Source organism: Pygocentrus nattereri, chromosome 2 (genome assembly GCF_015220715.1).
Source record: "Pygocentrus nattereri isolate fPygNat1 chromosome 2, fPygNat1.pri, whole genome shotgun sequence".
NCBI lineage: Eukaryota > Metazoa > Chordata > Actinopteri > Characiformes > Serrasalmidae > Pygocentrus > Pygocentrus nattereri.
Genome location: NC_051212.1, coordinates 2,428,869 through 2,452,465, shown reverse-complemented (window position 1 = coordinate 2,452,465; position 23,597 = coordinate 2,428,869). Strand labels below are relative to the sequence as shown.

The window sequence follows — 23,597 nt, the reverse complement described above, 5'->3', positions numbered from 1 at the left end:
CATTCAGTCTAATGAGAAACTGTAGAACAGACTCGGTTTATATCACAATACCTACATTTAGAGTCGGTTATTCATTCAGCCTAATGAGAAACTGTAGAACGGACTCGGTTTATATCACAATACCTACATTTAGAGTCGGTTATTCATTCAGCCTAATGAGAAACTGTAGAACGGACTCGGTTTATATCACAATACCTACATTTAGAGTCGGTTATTCATTCAGCCTAATGAGAAACTGTAGAACAGACTCGGTTTATATCACAATACCTACATTTAGAGTCGGTTATTCATTCAGCCTAATGAGAAACTGTAGAACGGACTCGGTTTATATCACAATACCTACATTTAGAGTCGGTTATTCATTCAGCCTAATGAGAAACTGTAGAACGGACTCGGTTTATATCACAATACCTACATTTAGAGTCGGTTATTCATTCAGCCTAATGAGAAACTGTAGAACAGACTCGGTTTATATCACAATACCTACATTTAGAGTCGGTTATTCATTCAGCCTAATGAGAAACTGTAGAACAGACTCGGTTTATATCACAATACCTACATTTAGAGTCGGTTATTCATTCAGCCTAATGAGAAACTGTAGAACGGACTCGGTTTATATCACAATACCTACATTTAGAGTCGGTTATTCATTCAGTCTAATGAGAAACTGTAGAACGGACTCGGTTTATATCACAATACCTACATTTAGAGTCGGTTATTCATTCAGTCTAACGAGAAACTGTAGAACGGACTCGGTTTATATCACAATACCTACATTTAGAGCCGGTTATTCATTCAGCCTAACGAGAAACTGTAGAACGGACTCGGTTTATATCACAATACCTACATTTAGAGTCGGTTATTCATTCAGCCTAACGAGAAACTGTAGAACGGACTCGGTTTATATCACAATACCTACATTTAGAGCCGGTTATTCATTCAGCCTAACGAGAAACTGTAGAACGGACTCGGTTTATATCACAATACCTACATTTAGAGTCGGTTATTCATTCAGTCTAATGAGAAACTGTAGAACAGACTCGGTTTATATCACAATACCTACATTTAGAGTCGGTTATTCATTCAGCCTAATGAGAAACTGTAGAACGGACTCGGTTTATATCACAATACCTACATTTAGAGTCGGTTATTCATTCAGCCTAATGAGAAACTGTAGAACAGACTCGGTTTATATCACAATACCTACATTTAGAGTCGGTTATTCATTCAGCCTAATGAGAAACTGTAGAACGGACTCGGTTTATATCACAATACCTACATTTAGAGCCGGTTATTCATTCAGCCTAACGAGAAACTGTAGAACGGACTCGGTTTATATCACAATACCTACATTTAGAGCCGGTTATTCATTCAGTCTAATGAGAAACTGTAGAACGGACTCGGTTTATATCACAATACCTACATTTAGAGTCGGTTATTCATTCAGCCTAATGAGAAACTGTAGAACGGACTCGGTTTATATCACAATACCTACATTTAGAGCCGGTTATTCATTCAGTCTGCTGCACTGAGTGCTGATTGTTTGGCATGATTGTGCTGCCCCCTGGTGGAGTGGAGTCACATCTCACACAAACAAGTCTGCTGGAAAAGCGTACTTCAGGAGGTGGGTTCTGGCTAATTGAGGAGATCCAGCTGGAAGTGATGACGGTGCTTTAGTGAGTAATAACGCCGTCTGAACGCTGTTAACCTGCTGAACTCCTGAACACCTCAGCAGTTTCCTGGGTCAATATCAGAGATTAGAGCAGCTCAGTGTTCAGAGATACAGACGGACTCTCAGCTCAAAGCTCCAGGAGAAGCACCTACAGCAGGACCTTCACACCGTCCTGAAAAATGGAGGAAGCTTTACACACACACACACACACACACACACACACACACACACACACACTAATGGTACAACTCGGTCAGTGATCTGATGGCCATAAGCGTGTCGTGCTGATTACTGACAACCTGACTGAACTGTGAACTAAATTCCGAAACATTTGAAAGTGAACAGTAACAGACTGAGTGAGGCTGGACCTGCTGGAGCACCATCTGCGTGATCTTTCACACCAGCGTTTAAATCACAGAATATTACACCAAAACATCCAATTCAGCGGGAAAGAGTTAATCCACCTGCCTGCAGCGTCCAACACCCTCCCATTTATCAGTCGCGCTGGTCAATAAACACATAATAAATACATAGCAATAATATTAATAACGATAACGATCATAATAACGCCTGGGCAGAATTCAGAGCTCGAGGTCCTGCCATGAAGATTCTTCACAAGCTCAAACCTTATTAGAACAAGTATGTTATAAAAACAACTAAAGTTTCTCTACTATGCTCAGTTAATGAGGATGAGTAATGAGGTCACAACTGCTTCACTTATTTAGGTTTACAGTGCCACCTAGTTTATCAGAAACATACCAAGAACAACCAAACTACAAACTACCACACCGTACCAAGAACTACCACACCGTACCAAGAACTACCACACCGTATCAAGAACTACTAAACCATACCAAACCATACTAAACTACACCAAAATATACCAAAGCATATCAAAAACTACCAAACTATACCAGGAACCACACTAAGAACAACAATGCGAGCGTTCTACAGAATTTCACAGGCTGTTTCACAGGCCAGCCCGGCGGGCAGTCCAGCAGAACTACCCATGGTAACGTGTGGTAGAATTCAGGGTCAATGCTTTACAAGCACAACATCACAGCCAGAAGTCAGTAACTGGTCACTGTGGATGAGCTGAGGTTTGGGATTCGGTGAGCAGCCGTTTCTATGGTAACACCACATTTACCAACTGGTGCTGCTGAAGATCCCACTGGTTTTAACGGACACTGAACCCTGTTTCACTGAACTGCAGATGACCCGACGGGCGAGCAGCCGTTCGCAGCTCTGCTGTACAGGCCTGAGTTACTGGGCACCCACAGCTGTGAGTGACAGAGGCTCTTGAATGTGGTCAGTGTTAAAGTCCCAGCAGCTCCCTTTCCATGTCAAAGTCAGACACACGTCCACCCTGACCGGCCCTGAGGTCAGTCCAGCGGGTTCTGGAAGATTCCCCCTCACATACTAGCCTAATAACAGAGTAATCCACCCTATTACACCATTATTATTAGGACACTTTAGGGCTGCAAAGTACACAGTTTGATATTCATTATCATGAAGCTGATATCACCAAGGATACCATATGCAAATGAGCCCTTCAACATACCACACACACACACACACACACACACACACACACAAATATATATATATGGGGAGAGAGAGAGAGAGAGAGAGAGAGAGAACAGAGAGAGAGAGAGAGAGAGAGAGAGAGAGAGAGAGAGAGAGAGAGAGAGAGAGAGAGAATGTGTCCAAAAGTTTGTGGACACCCTTCTTATTAGTGAACTGGACTAGAGGGGTATAAAGCTCCCTCAGCACTGGGCTGTGGAGCAGTGGAGCTGTGCTCTCTGTGATGGAGCTCCATCCAATACCTTTTGGATGATTTGGAGTGACCCAGAATTGACCATCCAACATTGTCCTGTGGATAAACCCACACTTGGATGACTATTACTGTAAAATGGAAGCATCTAGTAGCGACAACAACTCAGCTACGAAGCAGTAGACCGTGCACAACTGCCAAGTGCTGAAGCTCTTAAACATCAACCATCTTCTGTGGTGTCACTCACTGCAGAGGTCCAGATTGCCTGTGGAAGCAACATCAGCACAGGAACTGAGCTTCATGAAATGGGTCTCCATGGCTGAGTAGCTGCACACAAGCCTAGGATCACTATGCGCAATGCCAAGCGTCGGCTGGAGGGGAGTAAAGCACTGCCACTGGACTGCAGAGCCAGCAGTAAAGTTTGGTGGAGGGGGGATAATCAGCTGGGGCTGTTTCAGGTCCCTCACCACAAAAGATAATTTACAAAGTTATCTGCTTCCAGCTCTGTGTCAGCAGTTTGGGAAAGAGCCTTTCCTGTTCCAAATAACAGGAACTGTGTTTGTGTTGTAGTCACGGTAACCCCTGGATCCACTCTGTTTACATCTTAAACACTGAAATATGCAGGAATTTCGGGAAGATATGTGGAATTCCCATTTAAACCCTTCCTAGTTTGTCTTTTTCCCACTGCAGTGTTTGGGAACTTTGTTTAGTTTATTACTGTTGACATTTCATCCAAAGTAAGAGTTTCATCTCTGACTGCTGACCTAATGGACAGCGAGCGCGCGGCTCCAACAGGTTACGGAGCGATAATCAGTTCCTCATGCAGGAGGTTAGAGAGGCTGCATGTGAACACGGTTAGTTCCAGTATTAGATTAGTCTCTGAGTCCTAATCTAACACGCACTGCAGCTCTATAGAGAGCATGAGGACAGTAATTACAGTGTAATAAACCAGAAAAAGGTTACAAAGGCCAAACCAGGGAGACACGGGAGCTCCAACACAAAGTTCAAACTGCTTAGCAACCAGAACCCACTCATTAAAGAACCCATAGCACGGAAAAAGACTTTAAAATAAAAGAGACTGATGTAGTAAATAAACATGCTAAAGCTTCATAACACACCGTTCAGTCCGTACACAGACACTAAGCTATAAAAACAGTGTGTTTTGAATTGGTTTCTGTGATGTCACAAAAACAAACACGTCTATAAGTACCCGTTAATCCGGCCTGCAGCAGTGTAGCCCCACCCACTCATGCCGAAGAGTGCCTAGACTGATTTTTTTAACAAGGCACAGGCAATCGGAACAGAGCTTATTTACATATGCTGGTTTGAATCGTTTGTGATGTCACAAAAACAGGGTTACACATATCCTCCTACACAGCATGCCGCAGTTTAGCCCCTCCCACTTCACACTGGCGTTATAAAGAGTGCCTGGACTGCTAATTTGCTAATTTGCATGCATCAGCTTTAAAGGCAGAGTAACTAGGTTGGAAAACGGCCTCGTAAAATTGACGGAATTCATTCCGATTACAGAGGAAGACTGAGGTGTTTATTCTCACTCTACTCAACAATCTGATGGAAAATCTCCGTTTACATGCTCACCGCAAGTAAACCGAACCAAAATGATAGGCATGTGCAGAGAACCGCTTTCTGCAGGCGTTACCATGACATCCAGCATCCCGTGAGTCCAGTCAGAGTGAGATGAGCAGCAGTGAGCAGTGATTGTGTATTAACTGCTTTAAAATGACGTCAGACTCAGGAAAACGTCCTTCACATGTCCTTATTAAAGAAGGCCGAGGGGAAGACGTCGAGTTCTGAGACACACAAGCTGGACGTAGATGTGGCTACTGTAAGTGGAAACCCAGGCAGGGATAAATGACCTAATCTGAAAATGCCGGTTCTCCTTGACATTGTGTGTAAATCCCATGATGGACTGAGAAAATTCGGCCCAAAATGACGGAGAAAATTCTGGTTCCAATGACTTACATCAACAGTACAGCGTGTTTTTTCCTTCTCCTGTAAAGTTCCCGTTCTGGAGATACGAGGTTTCGCTGCGAGTGCAGCGATATATAATAAATAATCAGGTGGTTTTGCTTCTGAACGCAGTTCTAGGAGTTTAATCTCACATTCACTTCTCCGCCAGCCCTCCTGCAGCCCGAGCGGGGGAGATAAACAGAACTGGACGAAGACTCCAGTCAACAAGACCTCAAACTCACAGAAGTCCCAAACAGCTAATCTCAGAGCCTCAGAGGGAGAATCCCACTGGTCCAGAGTGTATCCTGACCCTCAGCTCTAGTTTAAACCCGGACGTCTGATCAGATCAGAGAAAACAAACCAGCAGAGCTACATTTAATACGTCAGTCATGAACAGTGCACTACGATACACGTTCATAGAACGTGACACGACATGAGCTGGAGAAACTGAGCTCCACCAGTTTCCCAAAATTCCCCATAATCCGGTGTGTGAGGTGTAAACAGAGAGATCTCTTTACTGCGGTGGTGATGGGAACCAGGCGTCGCCATGACTACAACACAGATATAGACACTTTATTTACCATCCAGAACCACCAGAGAACCTAAACGAGTCTTCTGAGCTTATATGGAATGCTGATGATGGAAAACAGTGGAAAATCTGGAATAATGAGTTTTCTTTGGGGACTATTTTGCCACACAACGCCCTGCATGTCTCCCTCCACCATGAATGGAGTTGAAGTTCTCTAAACTCTCATAAAACAGCGTCTCAGTCATCAGGCAGTGAATTCAGAACCAGTTCATGTAGGAACTTTCTGTAGGAGCTTTTAGAGGGACGTCTGGTTCCCATCACCACCACTGTGAGGAGCTTTTAGAGGGACGTCTGGTTCCCATCACCACCACTGTGAGGAGCTTTTAGAGGGACGTCTGGTTCCCATCACCACCACTGTGAGCAGTTCTGATAACATCTAAACCAGTTAATTATTCAGGAATGTTTGGAAACTGGGTGGGGCTCCCTTTAGGCACTTGGAGTGTAGACAGCAAAAGACAACGTGGTCACAGTTTAGCACAATAACAGTAGAGCGTCGTTTAATCGCCCAACACCTCCCACTGCACCCAGTCCACACACCAGCACCTCCCAGTGCACCCAGTCCACACACCAGCACCTCCCACTGCACCCAGTCCACACACCAGCACCTCCCACTGCACCCAGTCCACACACCAGCACCTCCCAGTGCACCCAGTCCACACACCAGCACCTCCCACTGCACCCAGTCCACACACCAGCACCTCCCACTGCACCCAGTCCACACACCAACACCTCCCAGTGCACCCAGTCCACACACCAGCACCTCCCACTGCACCCAGTCCACACACCAGCACCTCCCACTGCACCCAGTCCACACACCAGCACCTCCCAGTGCACCCAGTCCACACACCAACACCTCCCAGTGCACCCAGTCCACACACCAGCACCTCCCAGTGCACCCAGTCCACACACCAGCACCTCCCAGTGCACCCAGTCCACACACCAACACCTCCCAGTGCACCCAGTCCACACACCAGCACCTCCCACTGCACCCAGTCCACACACCAGCACCTCCCACTGCACCCAGTCCACACACCAGCACCTCCCACTGCACCCAGTCCACACACCAACACCTCCCAGTGCACCCAGTCCACACACCAGCACCTCCCACTGCACCCAGTCCACACACCAGCACCTCCCACTGCACCCAGTCCACACACCAGCACCTCCCACTGCACCCAGTCCACACACCAGCACCTCCCACTGCACCCAGTCCACACACAAACACCTCCCACTGCACCCAGTCCACACACCAACACCTCCCACTGCACCCAGTCCACACACCAGCACCTCCCACTGCACCCAGTCCACACACCAACACCTCCCAGTGCACCCAGTCCACACACCAGCACCTCCCACTGCACCCAGTCCACACACCAACACAGCTTTAGATGCTAATAAGACCATCAGTACAGCAGGACTAGCCCCCCACAGCCCCCACGGGTGAGTGTAATGCTGATGATCTGACCTGATAGAGCTCTGCACAGCAGCCTCCCGAACATCAGGCTCTCCTCCTTCCTCCTGCTCTCCTCTCTCTGTCTCTCCTTCCTCCTCCTCTCTTATTCTACTGTTCTCTCTTCTCCTCTTCCTCCTCTCTATCTTACAGTTCTCTCTCTCTCTCTCTATCTTACTGTTCTCTCTCTCTCTATCTTACTGTTCTCTCTCTCTCTCTCTTACTGTTCTCTCTCTCTCTCTCTTACTATCTTACTGTTCTCTCTCTATCTTACTGTTCTCTCTCTATCTTACTGTTCTCTCTCTCTCTCTCTCTATCTTACTGTTCTCTCTCTATCTTACTGTTCTCTCTCTATCTTACTGTTCTCTCTCTCTCTCTCTCTATCTTACTGTTCTCTCTCTATCTTACTGTTCTCTCTCTCTCTATCTTACTGTTCTCTCTCTATCTTACTGTTCTCTCTCTCTCTCTCTCTATCTTACTGTTCTCTCTCTCTATCTTACTGTTCTCTCTCTCTCTCTCTCACACTGTCTTCTCCTCCTCCTCTCTCTCTTACTGTTCTCTCTCTCTCTCTCTCTCTGTCTGTCTTATCCTCCTCCTCCTCTCCTCCCCCCTCACTCTCCGCCGTTCCGCTCGTCCGCGAGCGCCATTAACGCTTCGCCCGTCCCTGACGTCACCGAGGCGGAAGCGCGCGCGTCGTCGTAAGGAAATGAATAAAGGTGTAAAATGAGCTTCGGCGCATCCGCGCGACCCTCTCGTGAGAGCTGTGGAGCCGGAACTGCTCCGAGCGCGAGCCTCACCGTGAAAAAACAGCACGAGGGACGATAAACCCGCCCACAAACACGGCAGCGCCGGGCGCGCTCCACCACGCGCACTCGAGGGCGCCTAACGAGGGCGCTCAAAGGAGATGCGCTCGCATTCTACAGCACGCAGCTCCGGCGCGAGCACTCGCGTGTACTTCGACTTTTGCACGTCTGCCTTTGTGTTCTAGAACACTCATGCTTCTTTACACTGGCGTTCTAGAACGCTAAAGCTCTAGAACAGCCAAGTACTCTTGCTCATGTTCTGCAGCACTCATGCATGCTTACACCGGTGTTCTAGAATGCTAACGCTCTAAAGCACTTAAGTACTCTTGCTCTTGTGTTCTAGAACATTCATGCTTTGCTTACACCAGCATTCTAGAACATGCTGTAGAACACCCACGCACCCTTCCCCTTGTGTTCTAGAACGCTCGTGCTTGCTTGCACATGTTCAAAAACACTTATGCACACTTGCGTTCTAGAATGGCCATGTTCCATTACACTCAACTATGTGTTCTGGAATGCTCGTGCTTTCTTTTGTTCTAGAACACATGTTATATAACTCGTGCTTGTGCTCTAGAACGCTCCTCCTTGCTGGGTCCTGTGTTCTACGACTCTTAAGCAGACTTGTGCTGGCTCTAGAACAGCGTGCGTGCTTGTGCTCACTCACACTAACGGTTCCAAAGCGTTCAACTTCAGTCTGGGCCGGTGAAGAACTCGGGCTGTGTCTCAAATCGAGCCCCAGTTCTCTACAGAGGAAACTATTCACTGAAAGAAGCTGCAGGAGCTGCCCAGGCCTTCAGGAAGACCAGGAGTCCTGGACCAAACCAAGCGAAGGTGCTGGACCCACAGAAACCCGATGGTTCTGCAGTGCGTTCAGGCTTTTGTAACGGGCTGATACCACAGCGCTGAAGATCGTAACGGCTGACCAATCACAACGGGGTCTACAGGCGCTCCACAGGAAACCAGCAGCTAGCTAGCACCTCTGAAAGCTCCTCACAGTGGTGGTGATAGGAACCAGACGTCCCTCTAAAAGCTCCTACAGAAAGTTCCTACATGAGCTGGTTCTGAATTCACTGCCTGATGACTGAGACGCTGTTTTATGAGAGTTTAGAGAACTTCAACTCCATTCATGGTGGAGGGAGACATGCAGGGGTAGGTTCTCTGGTGGTTCTCTGGAGGTTCTGGCGTCTATTTTAAGGTCCAAATCTGAACGACTTCACTCTGAATCGCTGTGTTTACATCTTGCGCCCTCGCTCCCTCGCGCCCTCGCTCCACCCGGATGCGCGGCGCCCTGCAGCTCCAACTACCGGCGGGCGGCTGAAGTGCAGCGCAGCTCCGCGTCACGGCCGCACAAACTTAACTAAACTAAACAAAACAGACCAGCCGAGCCGAACCGACCCGACCGACGCAGCCATGTTCGGCTCGTCCAGATCCGGAGGCGTGAGAGGAGGACAGGACCAGTTCAACTGGGCCGACGTTAAAGCGGACAAACACAGGGAGAACTACCTGGGTAAGGGGAGCCTAGCTTAGCCTAGCCTAGCCTCGCACCGCAGCGCCTCCGTCTGCGCCCCGAGATCCCGTCTTACTGATTATCCCACTGTTTATCTCACAGACGGGCACATCTCGGCCCCACTTAACACAGGACTGTGGTAAAAAATCTCACCTGTCTGTTCAACCGAACCTAACTTTCCGTTCCACCTTAAACGGCGCAGCAGCTCGTTCCGGCGCGTCAGGCGTTAACGTTACCGAGCCACCATTTAAGGTGGACCGGAAAGTTCGAGCGAGCAGCGTTAGCTTGGTCCTAGCCGAGCGTGTGGCTGGGTGGAGGAGCTCGGAACCGAGCCGAAGGAGGTATTTCGGATAAGTCCCACCAGGCTGGGCTCGTTTGGACCTGAAACCAGCAGTTACTTTAATGTGCCAGATAAAAGTCGCGGATGGACGCAGCGGCTGCGGCTGGACTGTGTCCTCCGCGCTCGGCGGACAGTGGAAGAGGAGCGGCTTGACTGGTTCTGATGGTTTTAATGCGGGCTGATGCGTCTTACCTGCTCCGGTAGCGCTTTCTCTCATCACAGCGCCCGCCGGTCCCTCCGGGGCCAGTCTGGTCAGCTCTCAGCCCGGCCGTCCGCTCTGTGTCCGACCCGCTCGGAGCCGCGGCCTCCTCCCCGCGCCGGACTTTAACTCCCAGCTCAGCTCCAAAATTAGGCCTGCACCGCCTGTCCGGCCCGGAGGGGTGACCGCCGGGGGGCGGGGGGGATGGCAGGCTTTGAGCTCTAATGCGTTCTAATGCGTTTTAGACCGGACTTTGATGGTCAGATTCAGGTTTCGAGCGTTTCGTGTGTTTTTACTGAAGGCGCTTAATTCAGAATCGATAAAGTCCTGGAGTCTTAATCTGAAATGACCCGGTCCAGATTCTGATCTCTGCATGAATATGGAGTTAGTTAATGAGGTTAGTGTTAATGACGTAATGAATTAGTGAGGTTAGTGTTAATGACGTAATGAATTAGTGAGGTTAGTGTTAATGAAGTAATGAATTAGTGAGGTTAGTGTTAGTGAAGTAATGAATTAGTGAGGTTAGTGTTAATGAAGTAATGAATTAGTGAGGTTAGTGTTAGTGAAGTAATGAATTAGTGAGGTTAGTGTTAGTGAAGTAATGAATTAGTGAGGTTAGTGTTAGTGAAGTAATGAATTAGTGAGGTTAGTGTTAATGACGTAATGAATTAGTGAGGTTAGTGTTAGTGAAGTAATGAATCAGTGAGGTTAGTGTTAATGACGTAATGAATTAGTGAGGTTAGTGTTAATGACGTAATGAATTAGTGAGGTTAGTGTTAATGACGTAATGAATTAGTGAGGTTAGAGTTTGTGAAGTAATGAATTAATGAGGTTAGTGTTAGTGAAGTAATGAATTAGTGAGGTTAGTGTTAGTGAAGTAATGAATTAGTGAGGTTAGTGTTAGTGAAGTAATGAATTAGTGAGGTTAGTGTTAGTGAAGTAATGAATTAATGAGGTTAGTGTTAGTGAAGTAATGAATTAGTGAGGTTAGTGTTAATGAAGTAATGAATTAGTGAGGTTAGTGTTAGTGAAGTAATGAATCAGTGAGGTTAGTGTTAGTGAAGTAATGAATTAGTGAGGTTAGTGTTAGTGAAGTAATGAATTAGTGAGGTTAGTGTTAGTGAAGTAATGAATCAGTGAGGTTAGTGTTAGTGAAGTAATGAATTAGTGAGGTTAGTGTTAGTGAAGTAATGAATCAGTGAGGTTAGTGTTAGTGAAGTAATGAATTAGTGAGGTTAGTGTTAATGAAGTAATGAATTAGTGAGGTTAGTGTTAATGAAGTAATGAATTAGTGAGGTTAGTGTTAGTGAAGTAATGAATTAGTGAGGTTAGTGTTAGTGAAGTAATGAATTAGTGAGGTTAGTGTTAGTGAAATAATGAATTAGTGAGGTTAGTGTTAGTGAAGTAATGAATTAGTGAGGTTAGTGTTAATGAAGTAATGAATTAGTGAGGTTAGTGTTAATGAAGTAATGAATTAGTGAGGTTAGTGTTAGTGAAGTAATGAATTAGTGAGGTTAGTGTTTGTGAAGTAATGAATCAGTGAGGTTAGAGTTTGTGAAGTAATGAATTAATGAGGTTAGTGTTAGTGAAGTAATGAATTAGTGAGGTTAGTGTTAGTGAAGTAATGAATTAGTGAGGTTAGTGTTAGTGAAGTAATGAATTAGTGAGGTTAGAGTTTGTGAAGTAATGAATCAGTGAGGTTAGAGTTTGTGAAGTAATGAATTAATGAGGTTAGTGTTAGTGAAGTAATGAATTAGTGAGGTTAGTGTTAGTGAAGTAATGAATCAGTGAGGTTAGTGTTAGTGAAGTAATGAATCAGTGAGGTTAGTGTTAGTGAAGTAATGAATTAGTGAGGTTAGTGTTAGTGAAGTAATGAATTAGTGAGGTTAGTGTTCGTGAAGTAATGAATTAGTGAGGTTAGAGTTTGTGAAGTAATGAATCAGTGAGGTTAGAGTTTGTGAAGTAATGAATTAATGAGGTTAGTGTTAGTGAAGTAATGAATTAGTGAGGTTAGTGTTAGTGAAGTAATGAATCAGTGAGGTTAGTGAAGTAATGAATCAGTGAGGTTAGTGTTAGTGAAGTAATGAATTAGTGAGGTTAGTGTTAGTGAAGTAATGAATTAGTGAGGTTAGTGTTGATGAAGTAATGAATTAGTGAGGTTAGTGTTAGTGAAGTAATGAATTAGTGAGGTTAGTGTTAGTGAAGTAATGAATTAGTGAGGTTAGTGTTAGTGAAGTAATGAATTAGTGAGGTTAGTGTTAATGAAGTAATGAATTAATGAGGTTAGTGTTAGTGAAGTAATGAATTAGTGAGGTTAGTGTTAGTGAAGTAATGAATTAGTGAGGTTAGTGTTAGTGAAGTAATGAATTAGTGAGGTTAGTGTTAGTGAAGTAATGAATTAGTGAGGTTAGTGTTAGTGAAGTAATGAATTAGTGAGGTTAGTGTTAGTGAAGTAATGAATTAGTGAGGTTAGTGTTAGTGAAGTAATGAATTAGTGAGGTTAGAGTTTGTGAAGTAATGAATTAATGAGGTTAGTGTTAGTGAAGTAATGAATTAGTGAGGTTAGTGTTGATGAAGTAATGAATTAGTGAGGTTAGTGTTGATGAAGTAATGAATTAGTGAGGTTAGTGTTAATGAAGTAATGAATTAGTGAGGTTAGTGTTAATGAAGTAATGAATTAGTGAGGTTAGTGTTGATGAAGTAATGAATTAGTGAGGTTAGTGTTAGTGAAGTAATGAATTAGTGAGGTTAGTGTTAGTGAAGTAATGAATCAGTGAGGTTAGTGTTAATGAAGTAATGAATTAGTGAGGTTAGTGTTAGTGAAGTAATGAATTAGTGAGGTTAGTGTTAGTGAAGTAATGAATCAGTGAGGTTAGTGTTAGTGAAGTAATGAATTAGTGAGGTTAGTGTTAGTGAAGTAATGAATCAGTGAGGTTAGTGTTAATGAAGTAATGAATTAGTGAGGTTAGTGTTAATGAAGTAATGAATTAGTGAGGTTAGTGTTAATGAAGTAATGAATTAGTGAGGTTAGTGTTAGTGAAGTAATGAATTAGTGAGGTTAGTGTTAGTGAAGTAATGAATTAGTGAGGTTAGTGTTAGTGAAGTAATGAATTAGTGAGGTTAGTGTTAGTGAAGTAATGAATTAGTGAGGTTAGTGTTAATGAAGTAATGAATTAGTGAGGTTAGTGTTAATGAAGTAATGAATTAGTGAGGTTAGTGTTAGTGAAGTAATGAATTAGTGAGGTTAGTGTTTGTGAAGTAATGAATCAGTGAGGTTAGAGTTTGTGAAGTAATGAATTAATGAGGTTAGTGTTAGTGAAGTAATGAATTAGTGAGGTTAGTGTTAGTGAAGTAATGAATTAGTGAGGTTAGTGTTAGTGAAGTAATGAATCAGTGAGGTTAGAGTTTGTGAAGTAATGAATCAGTGAGGTTAGAGTTTGTGAAGTAATGAATTAATGAGGTTAGTGTTAGTGAAGTAATGAATCAGTGAGGTTAGTGTTAGTGAAGTAATGAATCAGTGAGGTTAGTGTTAGTGAAGTAATGAATCAGTGAGGTTAGTGTTAGTGAAGTAATGAATTAGTGAGGTTAGTGTTAGTGAAGTAATGAATTAGTGAGGTTAGTGTTAGTGAAGTAATGAATTAGTGAGGTTAGAGTTTGTGAAGTAATGAATCAGTGAGGTTAGAGTTTGTGAAGTAATGAATTAATGAGGTTAGTGTTAGTGAAGTAATGAATTAGTGAGGTTAGTGTTAGTGAAGTAATGAATCAGTGAGGTTAGTGTTAGTGAAGTAATGAATCAGTGAGGTTAGTGTTAGTGAAGTAATGAATTAGTGAGGTTAGTGTTAGTGAAGTAATGAATTAGTGAGGTTAGTGTTGATGAAGTAATGAATTAGTGAGGTTAGTGTTAGTGAAGTAATGAATTAGTGAGGTTAGTGTTAGTGAAGTAATGAATTAGTGAGGTTAGTGTTAGTGAAGTAATGAATTAGTGAGGTTAGTGTTAATGAAGTAATGAATTAATGAGGTTAGTGTTAGTGAAGTAATGAATTAGTGAGGTTAGTGTTAGTGAAGTAATGAATTAGTGAGGTTAGTGTTAGTGAAGTAATGAATTAGTGAGGTTAGTGTTAGTGAAGTAATGAATTAGTGAGGTTAGTGTTAGTGAAGTAATGAATTAGTGAGGTTAGAGTTTGTGAAGTAATGAATTAATGAGGTTAGTGTTAGTGAAGTAATGAATTAGTGAGGTTAGTGTTGATGAAGTAATGAATTAGTGAGGTTAGTGTTGATGAAGTAATGAATTAGTGAGGTTAGTGTTAATGAAGTAATGAATTAGTGAGGTTAGTGTTAATGAAGTAATGAATTAGTGAGGTTAGTGTTGATGAAGTAATGAATTAGTGAGGTTAGTGTTAGTGAAGTAATGAATCAGTGAGGTTAGTGTTAATGAAGTAATGAATTAGTGAGGTTAGTGTTAGTGAAGTAATGAATTAGTGAGGTTAGTGTTAGTGAAGTAATGAATTAGTGAGGTTAGTGTTAATGAAGTAATGAATTAGTGAGGTTAGTGTTAGTGAAGTAATGAATTAGTGAGGTTAGTGTTAGTGAAGTAATGAATTAGTGAGGTTAGTGTTAATGAAGTAATGAATTAGTGAGGTTAGTGTTAATGAAGTAATGAATTAGTGAGGTTAGTGTTAGTGAAGTAATGAATTAGTGAGGTTAGTGTTAGTGAAGTAATGAATTAGTGAGGTTAGTGTTAGTGAAGTAATGAATTAGTGAGGTTAGTGTTAGTGAAGTAATGAATTAGTGAGGTTAGTGTTAGTGAAGTAATGAATTAGTGAGGTTAGTGTTAGTGAAGTAATGAATTAGTGAGGTTAGAGTTTGTGAAGTAATGAATTAATGAGGTTAGTGTTAGTGAAGTAATGAATTAGTGAGGTTAGTGTTGATGAAGTAATGAATTAGTGAGGTTAGTGTTGATGAAGTAATGAATTAGTGAGGTTAGTGTTAATGAAGTAATGAATTAGTGAGGTTAGTGTTAGTGAAGTAATGAATCAGTGAGGTTAGTGTTAATGAAGTAATGAATTAGTGAGGTTAGTGTTAGTGAAGTAATGAATTAGTGAGGTTAGTGTTAGTGAAGTAATGAATTAGTGAGGTTAGTGTTAATGAAGTAATGAATTAGTGAGGTTAGTGTTAGTGAAGTAATGAATTAGTGAGGTTAGTGTTAGTGAAGTAATGAATTAGTGAGGTTAGTGTTAATGAAGTAATGAATTAATGAGGTTAGTGTTAGTGAAGTAATGAATTAGTGAGGTTAGTGTTAGTGAAGTAATGAATTAGTGAGGTTAGTGTTAGTGAAGTAATGAATTAGTGAGGTTAGTGTTAGTGAAGTAATGAATTAGTGAGGTTAGTGTTAGTGAAGTAATGAATTAGTGAGGTTAGTGTTAGTGAAGTAATGAATTAGTGAGGTTAGTGTTAGTGAAGTAATGAATTAGTGAGGTTAGTGTTGATGAAGTAATGAATTAGTGAGGTTAGTGTTAGTGAAGTAATGAATTAGTGAGGTTAGTGTTAGTGAAGTAATGAATCAGTGAGGTTAGTGTTAGTGAAGTAATGAATTAATGAGGTTAGTGTTAGTGAAGTAATGAATTAGTGAGGTTAGTGAAGTAATGAATTAGTGAGGTTAGTGTTAGTGAAGTAATGAATTAGTGAGGTTAGTGTTAGTGAAGTAATGAATTAGTGAGGTTAGTGTTAGTGAAGTAATGAATTAGTGAGGTTAGTGTTGATGAAGTAATGAATTAATGAGGTTAGTGAAGTAATGAATCAGTGAGGTTAGTGTTAGTGAAGTAATGAATTAGTGAGGTTAGTGTTAGTGAAGTAATGAATTAGTGAGGTTAGTGTTGATGAAGTAATGAATTAATGAGGTTAGTGTTAGTGAAGTAATGAATTAGTGAGGTTAGTGTTAGTGAAGTAATGAATTAGTGAGGTTAGTGTTAGTGAAGTAATGAATTAGTGAGGTTAGTGTTAGTGAAGTAATGAATTAGTGAGGTTAGTGTTAATGAAGTAATGAATTAGTGAGGTTAGTGTTAATGAAGTAATGAATTAGTGAGGTTAGTGTTAGTGAAGTAATGAATTAGTGAGGTTAGTGTTAGTGAAGTAATGAATTAGTGAGGTTAGTGTTAATGAAGTAATGAATTAATGAGGTTAGTGTTAATGAAGTAATGAATTAGTGAGGTTAGTGTTAGTGAAGTAATGAATCAGTGAGGTTAGTGTTAGTGAAGTAATGAATTAGTGAGGTTAGTGTTAGTGAAGTAATGAATTAGTGAGGTTAGTGTTGATGAAGTAATGAATTAATGAGGTTAGTGTTAGTGAAGTAATGAATTAGTGAGGTTAGTGTTAATGAAGTAATGAATCAGTGAGGTTAGGTTAGTTGGCCCAGTGTTCAGAGAGACGGAGACGGCCTGTTCCGTCAGTCAGACGGTGAAGCGTTCCTGATTCCCTGCACGGATTAGTGTGGTTTATTCCCAGTGTGTTAAACTAATGAACACAAACAGGGATTTTCACCCCCTGGAGATGAAAACGCTGTAAACACACACGGGCCTTGCACAGAGCTGTGTGTGTGTGTGTGTGTACTGTGTGTGTGTGTACTCTGTGTGTGTGTGTGTGTGTACTCTGTGTGTGTGTGTGTACTCTGGGTGTGTGAGTACTGTGTGTGTGTGTGTGTGTGTGTGTGTGTGTGTGTGTGTGTGTGTTTGAGTACTCTGTGCTGGGGGTCTCACTGAGGGCTGCTGGTGTTGTAGGGAACTCCCTCATGGCCCCCGTGGGGCGCTGGCAGAAGGGCCGGGACCTGACGTGGTACGCTAAAGATAAGAAGGCCGCGGCCGCGTCCAGAGAGCAGGAGCTGGCAGCCGTGAGGGAGGCTGAGCAGGAGGCCATGATGGCTGCGCTGTGAGTGTGCGCACACACACACACACACACACACACACAGACACGTATACATACACACACGCACACGCACACACACGCACACACACAGGCACACACAGACACACACACAGGCACGCATACACAGACACGTATACACACAGGCACATACAGACACACACACAGGCACGCATACACACACAGACACGTATACACACACACACGCACAGACACGTATACACACACACACGCACAGACACACACACACACAGGCACACACAGACACACACACAGGCACGCATACACACACAGACACGTATACACACACACACAGGCACACACACAAACCCACACACACAGACACACAGACCCAGAGTTCTGGACTAGTGTATGATGTCACGTTAATCTTCATCTTATCAATCAGAGTCTTTCTGTGCTTCAGGGGTCATAAGACTGTCCAGAGGCGGCCGGCCGGGCTCACGAAGGAGGTGCGTCTCCTTGTGTCCTAATCTGGGCTTCACTCTCTGTATCAGAACCTCATGTTAATCTGTATTTATGAGCTGAGTGTTCTAGATATGCGCTGATGCGTGTGGGTTCTCTCCGAAGGATCTAGTGGACGTGTGCAGGAGAGACGGAGACGCGGAGGAGCGAAGCGTCGACAGAATCTCTGGCCTGGGAAGCTCCAGGTAAACATGAAACACGACGTGTTCAGCGTCTGCGGTTTAGCTGTGAGGCTAATGTTAGCACGATGCTAACGGCGTGTTTGGGTCCTCAGACCGTGTGGAGGTGTTCGGGGGCTCTGATACACTGGAGGATGTGGTTTCTGACACTGCGTGACTCACTGAAGTCTGTAAACGTGGACTAAAGTACATTAGCATAGCTAAACACAGCAGCAGCCGCCTTAAACAGTGTGTCAGAAACCACAGAATCACGGTTAAGCAGAAGTGAAGTCTAGCTCCTCTTAGATAGACAGATAGATGGATAGATGGATGGATAGATGGATAGATAGATGGATAGATCCCACTGAAACCACCTAGCAATACAGTAGTAACCAATTGGGATACTGTGTGAACCCATTAACAGCCACCAGGGATGCCCTAGCAATAACCTACCAACAGCCTAACAACCACCTGGGATAGCAGAGCAATAACCTAGCAACACCCTAACGACCACCTAGGATAACAGCAACACCCTAACAACCACCTGGGATAACAGCAACGCCCTAAAAACCCTCAGTAGTGTCAACGTGGCAGGGTTCGTTGTTAAAGACGGGTGTTCTGGTTCCGTTGTTGAGTCAGTCGTAACCACGGCGACCCCACAGCGGAGCTGCTGTTCAGGTTATTGATTATTAGACTGATGAGCATAAAACCTCCAGTAAGGTTAAGAGTGACGACTGAACTCGTGGATCTGTGTAGAGCTTTGGAGTGAGATCATTCAGGCACTGATGAGGTCGGCGTCTCTGAGTGTCCACTCTGTGTGTGTTCACAGCGCCGGGTCCAGAGGGATGGTCCTGTCCAAGCAGGAGAAGGAGGCAGTGAAAATGGGCCTGCCTGTGTTTACAGTACGTACAGCCTGGAGTGACTGTAGCACTGCATGTTAAACACTGTGTACCTCGGTTACTGTCCTGTAGTTGTTTTTCATGGTGCTTTGTGTTCCTGTTCTACAGTCAGAAGTGTCTTCACTGTAAAAGACGTACATGGGCATCCAAAGTTTATACGTGTATAAAATCCACGCCAGCTGATTGGTTGAGAGGCGTTCTAACGGCGCTGTTATTTCACCATAACATCACAGGTTTATTCACAAACACTGTACCACTCCGCTGAGACGCTGTTGCTAAGCAACGACTCTGACAGCTGTAGGAGACGCTCGAGCCGTTTGAACGTTTTCACTTTGCCACAAACAGAAAACGGACCCTGTTAAGACCACATCTGACCGACAGCCGATTTGGTCCGACTCTGAAGACGAGACGACGCTAAATTCCCAAACTGTCGTCACCACTGAGCAGCTTTTCAGTCGGGAGCTGTGACAGAAGAACAGCTGAACAACCTGGAATCAGCCAGAAATGAACCCAACACCATTCGCCAAACTAAACGGGCTGTAAGAAGCTTTACAGACCGGCTGGAACAAAACAACATTAATACTGATCTGGACAAACTGACCAAACTGAGCTGAACCTGATATTGGCTCAGTTTTACGGCTCAGTCTGATTTGGTCCGACTCTGAAGGTCAGACACGTCTGGCGAATGGTGTTGGGTTCATTTCTGGCTGATTCCAGGTTGTTCAGCTGTTCTTCTGTCACAGCTGCCGACTGAAAAGCTGCTCAGTGGTGACGACAGTTTGGGAATTTAGTGTAAAGAGCTGGAGAACGAACTGCCGGCTGAGCGGCGAGTGGGCGGAGCTCGTTACTCTGACGTAGCAACGAGCTGCTCGTTAAGGAGCTATAATTAGGAGCAAGGAGCTGAACATTAAAACATATTAAAGCCGCGTTCACGGCCAGTTTATTCATTTCTTACTGTATTTATTTAACTGCTGTATTAAAGCAGCAGAGCACTCGAGGAGGGAGTTACCACCAATAACATCACGGCTGGGATGATCTACGGACACCAGATCACAGCCGGGATGGTATTCCGTGATGACACCCTCCATATTCTACTAAATTAGTACAATAAATACGTCTCCGTGGACTTTATGAAGGTAACAGGCTTATCTTGCAGGACTGAACCGTATTTACCCTCTGAAATGAATCTGAAGTAGCTGTTATTGTGCTGTAGAGCAGGAACGCTGGCGCATGTCGGTGACGACGCTGTTATTACAGTCATTAAACTCGGTCTGATCTACTGTACAGTCTGCAGGCAGCAGTTGGTCAGTAACCTTCTTTGCTTGTCTTTCAGCACCACAGGCAGGCGGGAGGGGAGGAGGCAGCGGTGAGGAGGCCCGCGGACCCCCAGAGAGAGGAGCAGGAGAAAAGGTTCTGCTCGGTTGTTGTGTGTTTTGTTAGGAGAGAACAGACCAGCAAAGTAGTTTGGGTCAGAGAGCTTCCTGACCACAGGCCTGAGTCAGTGAGGAATGAGTAGAACAGCCTCAGGACTCTGACCTCACCAACGCAGACAGCGGGGAAGGTCACGCCCTGAACAGCTGAACTGGCTGCAGTCAGGCTGTTTATAAAGAGCTGATTATGACGTCAGAATAAACATGAATACACATGAATAAACATGAATACACCGAAGTGCCGTGTAGCACTACAATAGACACAGTACACACGAGGAAGAAGGTGAAGGGTGTCAGCGTTTAATGTAAAGGGCAATTCCACCCATTTTCCCAAAATTCCCCATAATCCGGTGTGTGAGGTGTAAACAGAGAGATCTCTTTCCAGTGGTGGTGATGGGAACCAGGCGTCGCCATGACAACAACACAGATATAGACGTTTTATTTACCATCCAGAACCACCAGAGAACCTACACGAGTCTTCTGAGCTTATCTGGAATGTTGATGATGGGAAACAGTGGAAAATCTGGAATAATGAGTTTTCTTTGGGGACTATTTTGCCGCACAGCGCCCTGCATGTCTCCCTCCACCATGAATGGAGTTGAAGTTCTCTAAACTCTCATAAAACAGCGTCTCAGTCATCAGGCAGTGAATTCAGAACCATCTCATGTAGGAACTTTCTGTAGGAGCTTTTAGAGGGACGTCTGGTTCCCACCTCCACCACTGTGAGCAGCTTTTAGAGGGGGACGTCTGGTTCCCATCACCACCACTGTGAGCAGCTCTGATTACAGCTTAACCAGGTAATCATGTGGACATTTTGGTAAATAGGTGAACGTGCCCTTGAGCGTGGTGCTGATTAGATAAACCCGGTAAATGAGCACTTGTCCTATGATCTTCTCACAGTTGGAGCAGTGATCCGCTGCAGGACGTATATAAGGGGCTTATGTGTGTCTCGTTTCACCCGTTCAGAAGCGACAGCCACAAGAAGAGCAAAAAGGAGAAGAAGAGCAAAAAGGAGAAGAAGAGGAAAAAGGAGAAGAAGCAGCGGCGCAGGAGAGGCGCGTCCTCCGACCGTGACTCTGAGTCCGACACCGACAGTAAGAGGTAGCGCGTCGTGTTACTGTCTCTGGGTCCCCGTCGGTGGAAACACTGGGCTTTGAGACTCAGGGAATCGGATGAAGCTGCTGTGATGGAGTTCAGGTCTAAATGAGCCTCTGACAGCAGCTATAGTGCTGACGATGTGGGCTCAGGGTGGTCTCAGGCTGGGCTCAGGGTGGGCTCGGGGTGGAGGAGTGAGGAGTGTAATGCTGCTGTCTGAGCTGTAACGAGCTCATTCCCACTGAAGGGGGCGCTGCTGCTCCACGTCTCTGATCTGTTTCAGCTCCATTACACTGATCAGATCAGAGGCCCTGCAGGCTGAGTGGGGTTAAAGGTCCGCAGGTCTGTCCTTCCTCTCAGCGTTCGTCTGTAGAGAGAGTTATTATTATTATTATAACTATTATTATTAGTATTATTATTACTATTATAGTCATATCAGTTATGATCTGACTGAACTGAACCGCTGGCTGTTCAGAGCTTATCGTCGTATATTAATGAGCCTGTTTTCTTTAATATTAAAGATCAGTCATGTTTATTTATCACACGGAAATATTTAAAATAGATATTAATATATTCATGATATACTAATATATTAATTAGCGCACATCTCTCTCTCTGTTTTCTCTTTCTCCCTCTTCCTCTCTCTCTCTGTCTCTCTCTCTCTCTCTCTCTCTGTCTCTCTCTGTCTGTCTCTCTCTCCCTCTCTCTCTCTCTCTCCCTCTCTCTCTCTCTCTCTCTGTCTCTCTCTCCCTCTCTCTCTCTCTCTCTGTCTGTCTCTCTCTCCCTCTCTCTCTCTCTCTCTCTCTCTCTCTCTCTCTCTGTCTGTCTCTCTCTCCCTGTCTCTCTCTCCCTCTCTCTCTCTCTCTCCCTCTCTCTCTGTCTGTCTCTCTCTCCCTGTCTCTCTCTCTCTCCCTCTCTCTGTCTCTCTCTCACACTCTCTCTCTCTCTCTCTCTCTCTCTCTCTCTGTCTGTCTGTCTCTCTCTCTCTCTCCCTCTCTCCCTCTCTCTCTCTCTCTCTCTCTGTCTCTCTCTCCCTCTCTCTCTCTCTCTCTGTCTGTCTCTCTCTCACTCTCTCTGTCTGTCTCTCTCTCCCTGTCTCTCTCTCCCTCTCTCTCTCTCTCTCCCTCTCTCTCTGTCTCTCTCCCTCTCCCTCTCTCTCTCTCTGTCTCTCTCTGTCTCTCTCTCACACTCTCTCTCTGTCTGTCTGTCTCTCTCTCTCTCCCTCTCTCTCTCTCTCTCTCTGTCTATCTGTCTCTCTCTCTCTCTCCCTCTCTCTGTCTGTCTCCCTCTCTCCCTCTCTCTGTCTGTCTCCCCCTCTCTCCCTCTCTCTGTCTGTCTCCCTCTCTCTCCCTCTCTCTGTCTGTCTCTCTCTCTCTCCCTCTCTCTGTCTCCCTCTCTTCCTCTCTCTCTCTCTCTCAGACTCAGACTGGACCGTAGTGACCGCCGCGGTGTTCATCCATCACGCTGCAGTCAGAGTGGAGCCGCCACTCCTGACAGCCATTCAGCTTGGGGTTCAAAGGTCAACCGCAGGAGCCCCTCCCCTCCCTCTCAGGACCGCCCCCGCCGATGCAGCCCCGCCCCCTCGCCCAGACCCCGCCGACGCCACGACTCCGATTCATCCTCGGATGGGGTTCGCCATGGCAACCGACAGTCTCCACTGCGGAGACGGCGTCACGACACGGACTCGGACGACTGACGGCCAATCGGCCGCCGGTTCACCGTCTCAGCCAATCAGAGAGCAGCGACATGTTTACTGACCATCTGTCCATTCAGCCGACAGCGGTTTAGCCCCGCCCACTCACACTGACCTTTATAAGGAGTATTTCAGACCAGACTGCTTTTTTAAATAAGGCACAGCCAATCAGAGCAGAGCTCGTTTGCATACGTCTTAAAGGCACAGTAACAGCCTGTTTAACTGTAAGGGATAAAGAGATGCTGGGAATCTTCATCTCTCTACGTCATTTCATCCACGTTATTCATTCCATACATCCATCGACCAGAGAGAACGAGGCGGTCTGCGTCTCTGCTGAAGAGCGTTTTACTCGTTTTAACCCAGTTTGTGTTACTTTAATATGATCATGTTACAGAAGTCGGTCAGAAAGTTTCAGAACACAAGTGTCCACTCAGTTTACAGATCATCTGCAGAATTATCGGGTTCAGACGTAATCAGAGCGGTTCCGAGCTGTTCGGTGTGAAACGCCCTGTTCTAGATAAACTGACCGAGTCACAGCCGTTCACAGTGGTGGTGATGGGAACCAGACGTCCCTCTAAAAGCTCCTCACAGTGGTGGTGATGGGAACCAGACGTCCCTC

The 23,597-nt window shown here is 44.7% G+C and overlaps 2 protein-coding genes across 5 annotated transcripts in view; one reads left to right on the top strand and one right to left on the bottom strand.

Moving 5' to 3' along the window:
- The window catches only part of guk1a (guanylate kinase 1a), a 22,322-nt gene extending 11,847 nt beyond the window's left edge, over positions 1 to 10,475 (bottom strand). The window contains exon 1 of one of the 2 annotated variants that reach the window (XM_017687041.2): positions 10,299 to 10,475. In XM_017687041.2, coding sequence (XP_017542530.1) covers positions 10,299 to 10,323 — 25 coding nt within the window. In that variant the 5' untranslated portion in view covers positions 10,324 to 10,475. Of the gene's footprint in view, positions 1 to 7,471; positions 7,611 to 10,298 lie in introns of those variants that run through there. The other variant, XM_017687040.2, reaches the window with a different exon arrangement.
- Positions 9,401 to 23,597, top strand: c2h1orf35 (chromosome 2 C1orf35 homolog). 3 transcript variants are annotated; one of them, XM_037532394.1, is made up of 8 exons: positions 9,401 to 9,766; positions 17,079 to 17,226; positions 17,645 to 17,690; positions 17,809 to 17,888; positions 18,691 to 18,763; positions 20,094 to 20,170; positions 21,091 to 21,291; positions 22,705 to 23,597. In XM_037532394.1, exons 1-8 carry the CDS (start codon positions 9,670 to 9,672, stop codon positions 22,979 to 22,981), a joined length of 999 nt encoding a protein of 332 aa, XP_037388291.1. In that variant the 5' UTR covers positions 9,401 to 9,669; the 3' UTR covers positions 22,982 to 23,597. The 3 variants fall into 3 exon arrangements, with proteins under 3 accessions (XP_037388291.1, XP_017542527.1, XP_037388296.1); XM_017687038.2 differs by having other exon boundaries at positions 9,404 to 9,766; positions 21,157 to 21,291; XM_037532399.1 differs by lacking the exon at positions 9,401 to 9,766 and adding an exon at positions 9,834 to 10,107.

Coding starts and splice junctions, on each gene's coding strand:
- c2h1orf35 (XM_037532394.1), top strand. CDS start 9,670: ATGTTCGGCTCGTCCAGATCCGGAGGCGTGAGAGGAGGACAGGACCAG. Junction 9,767..17,078: donor ACACAGGGAGAACTACCTGG/GTAAGGGGAGCC, acceptor CTGGTGTTGTAG/GGAACTCCCTCATGGCCCCC. Junction 20,171..21,090: donor AGAGAGGAGCAGGAGAAAAG/GTTCTGCTCGGT, acceptor ATCTTCTCACAG/TTGGAGCAGTGATCCGCTGC.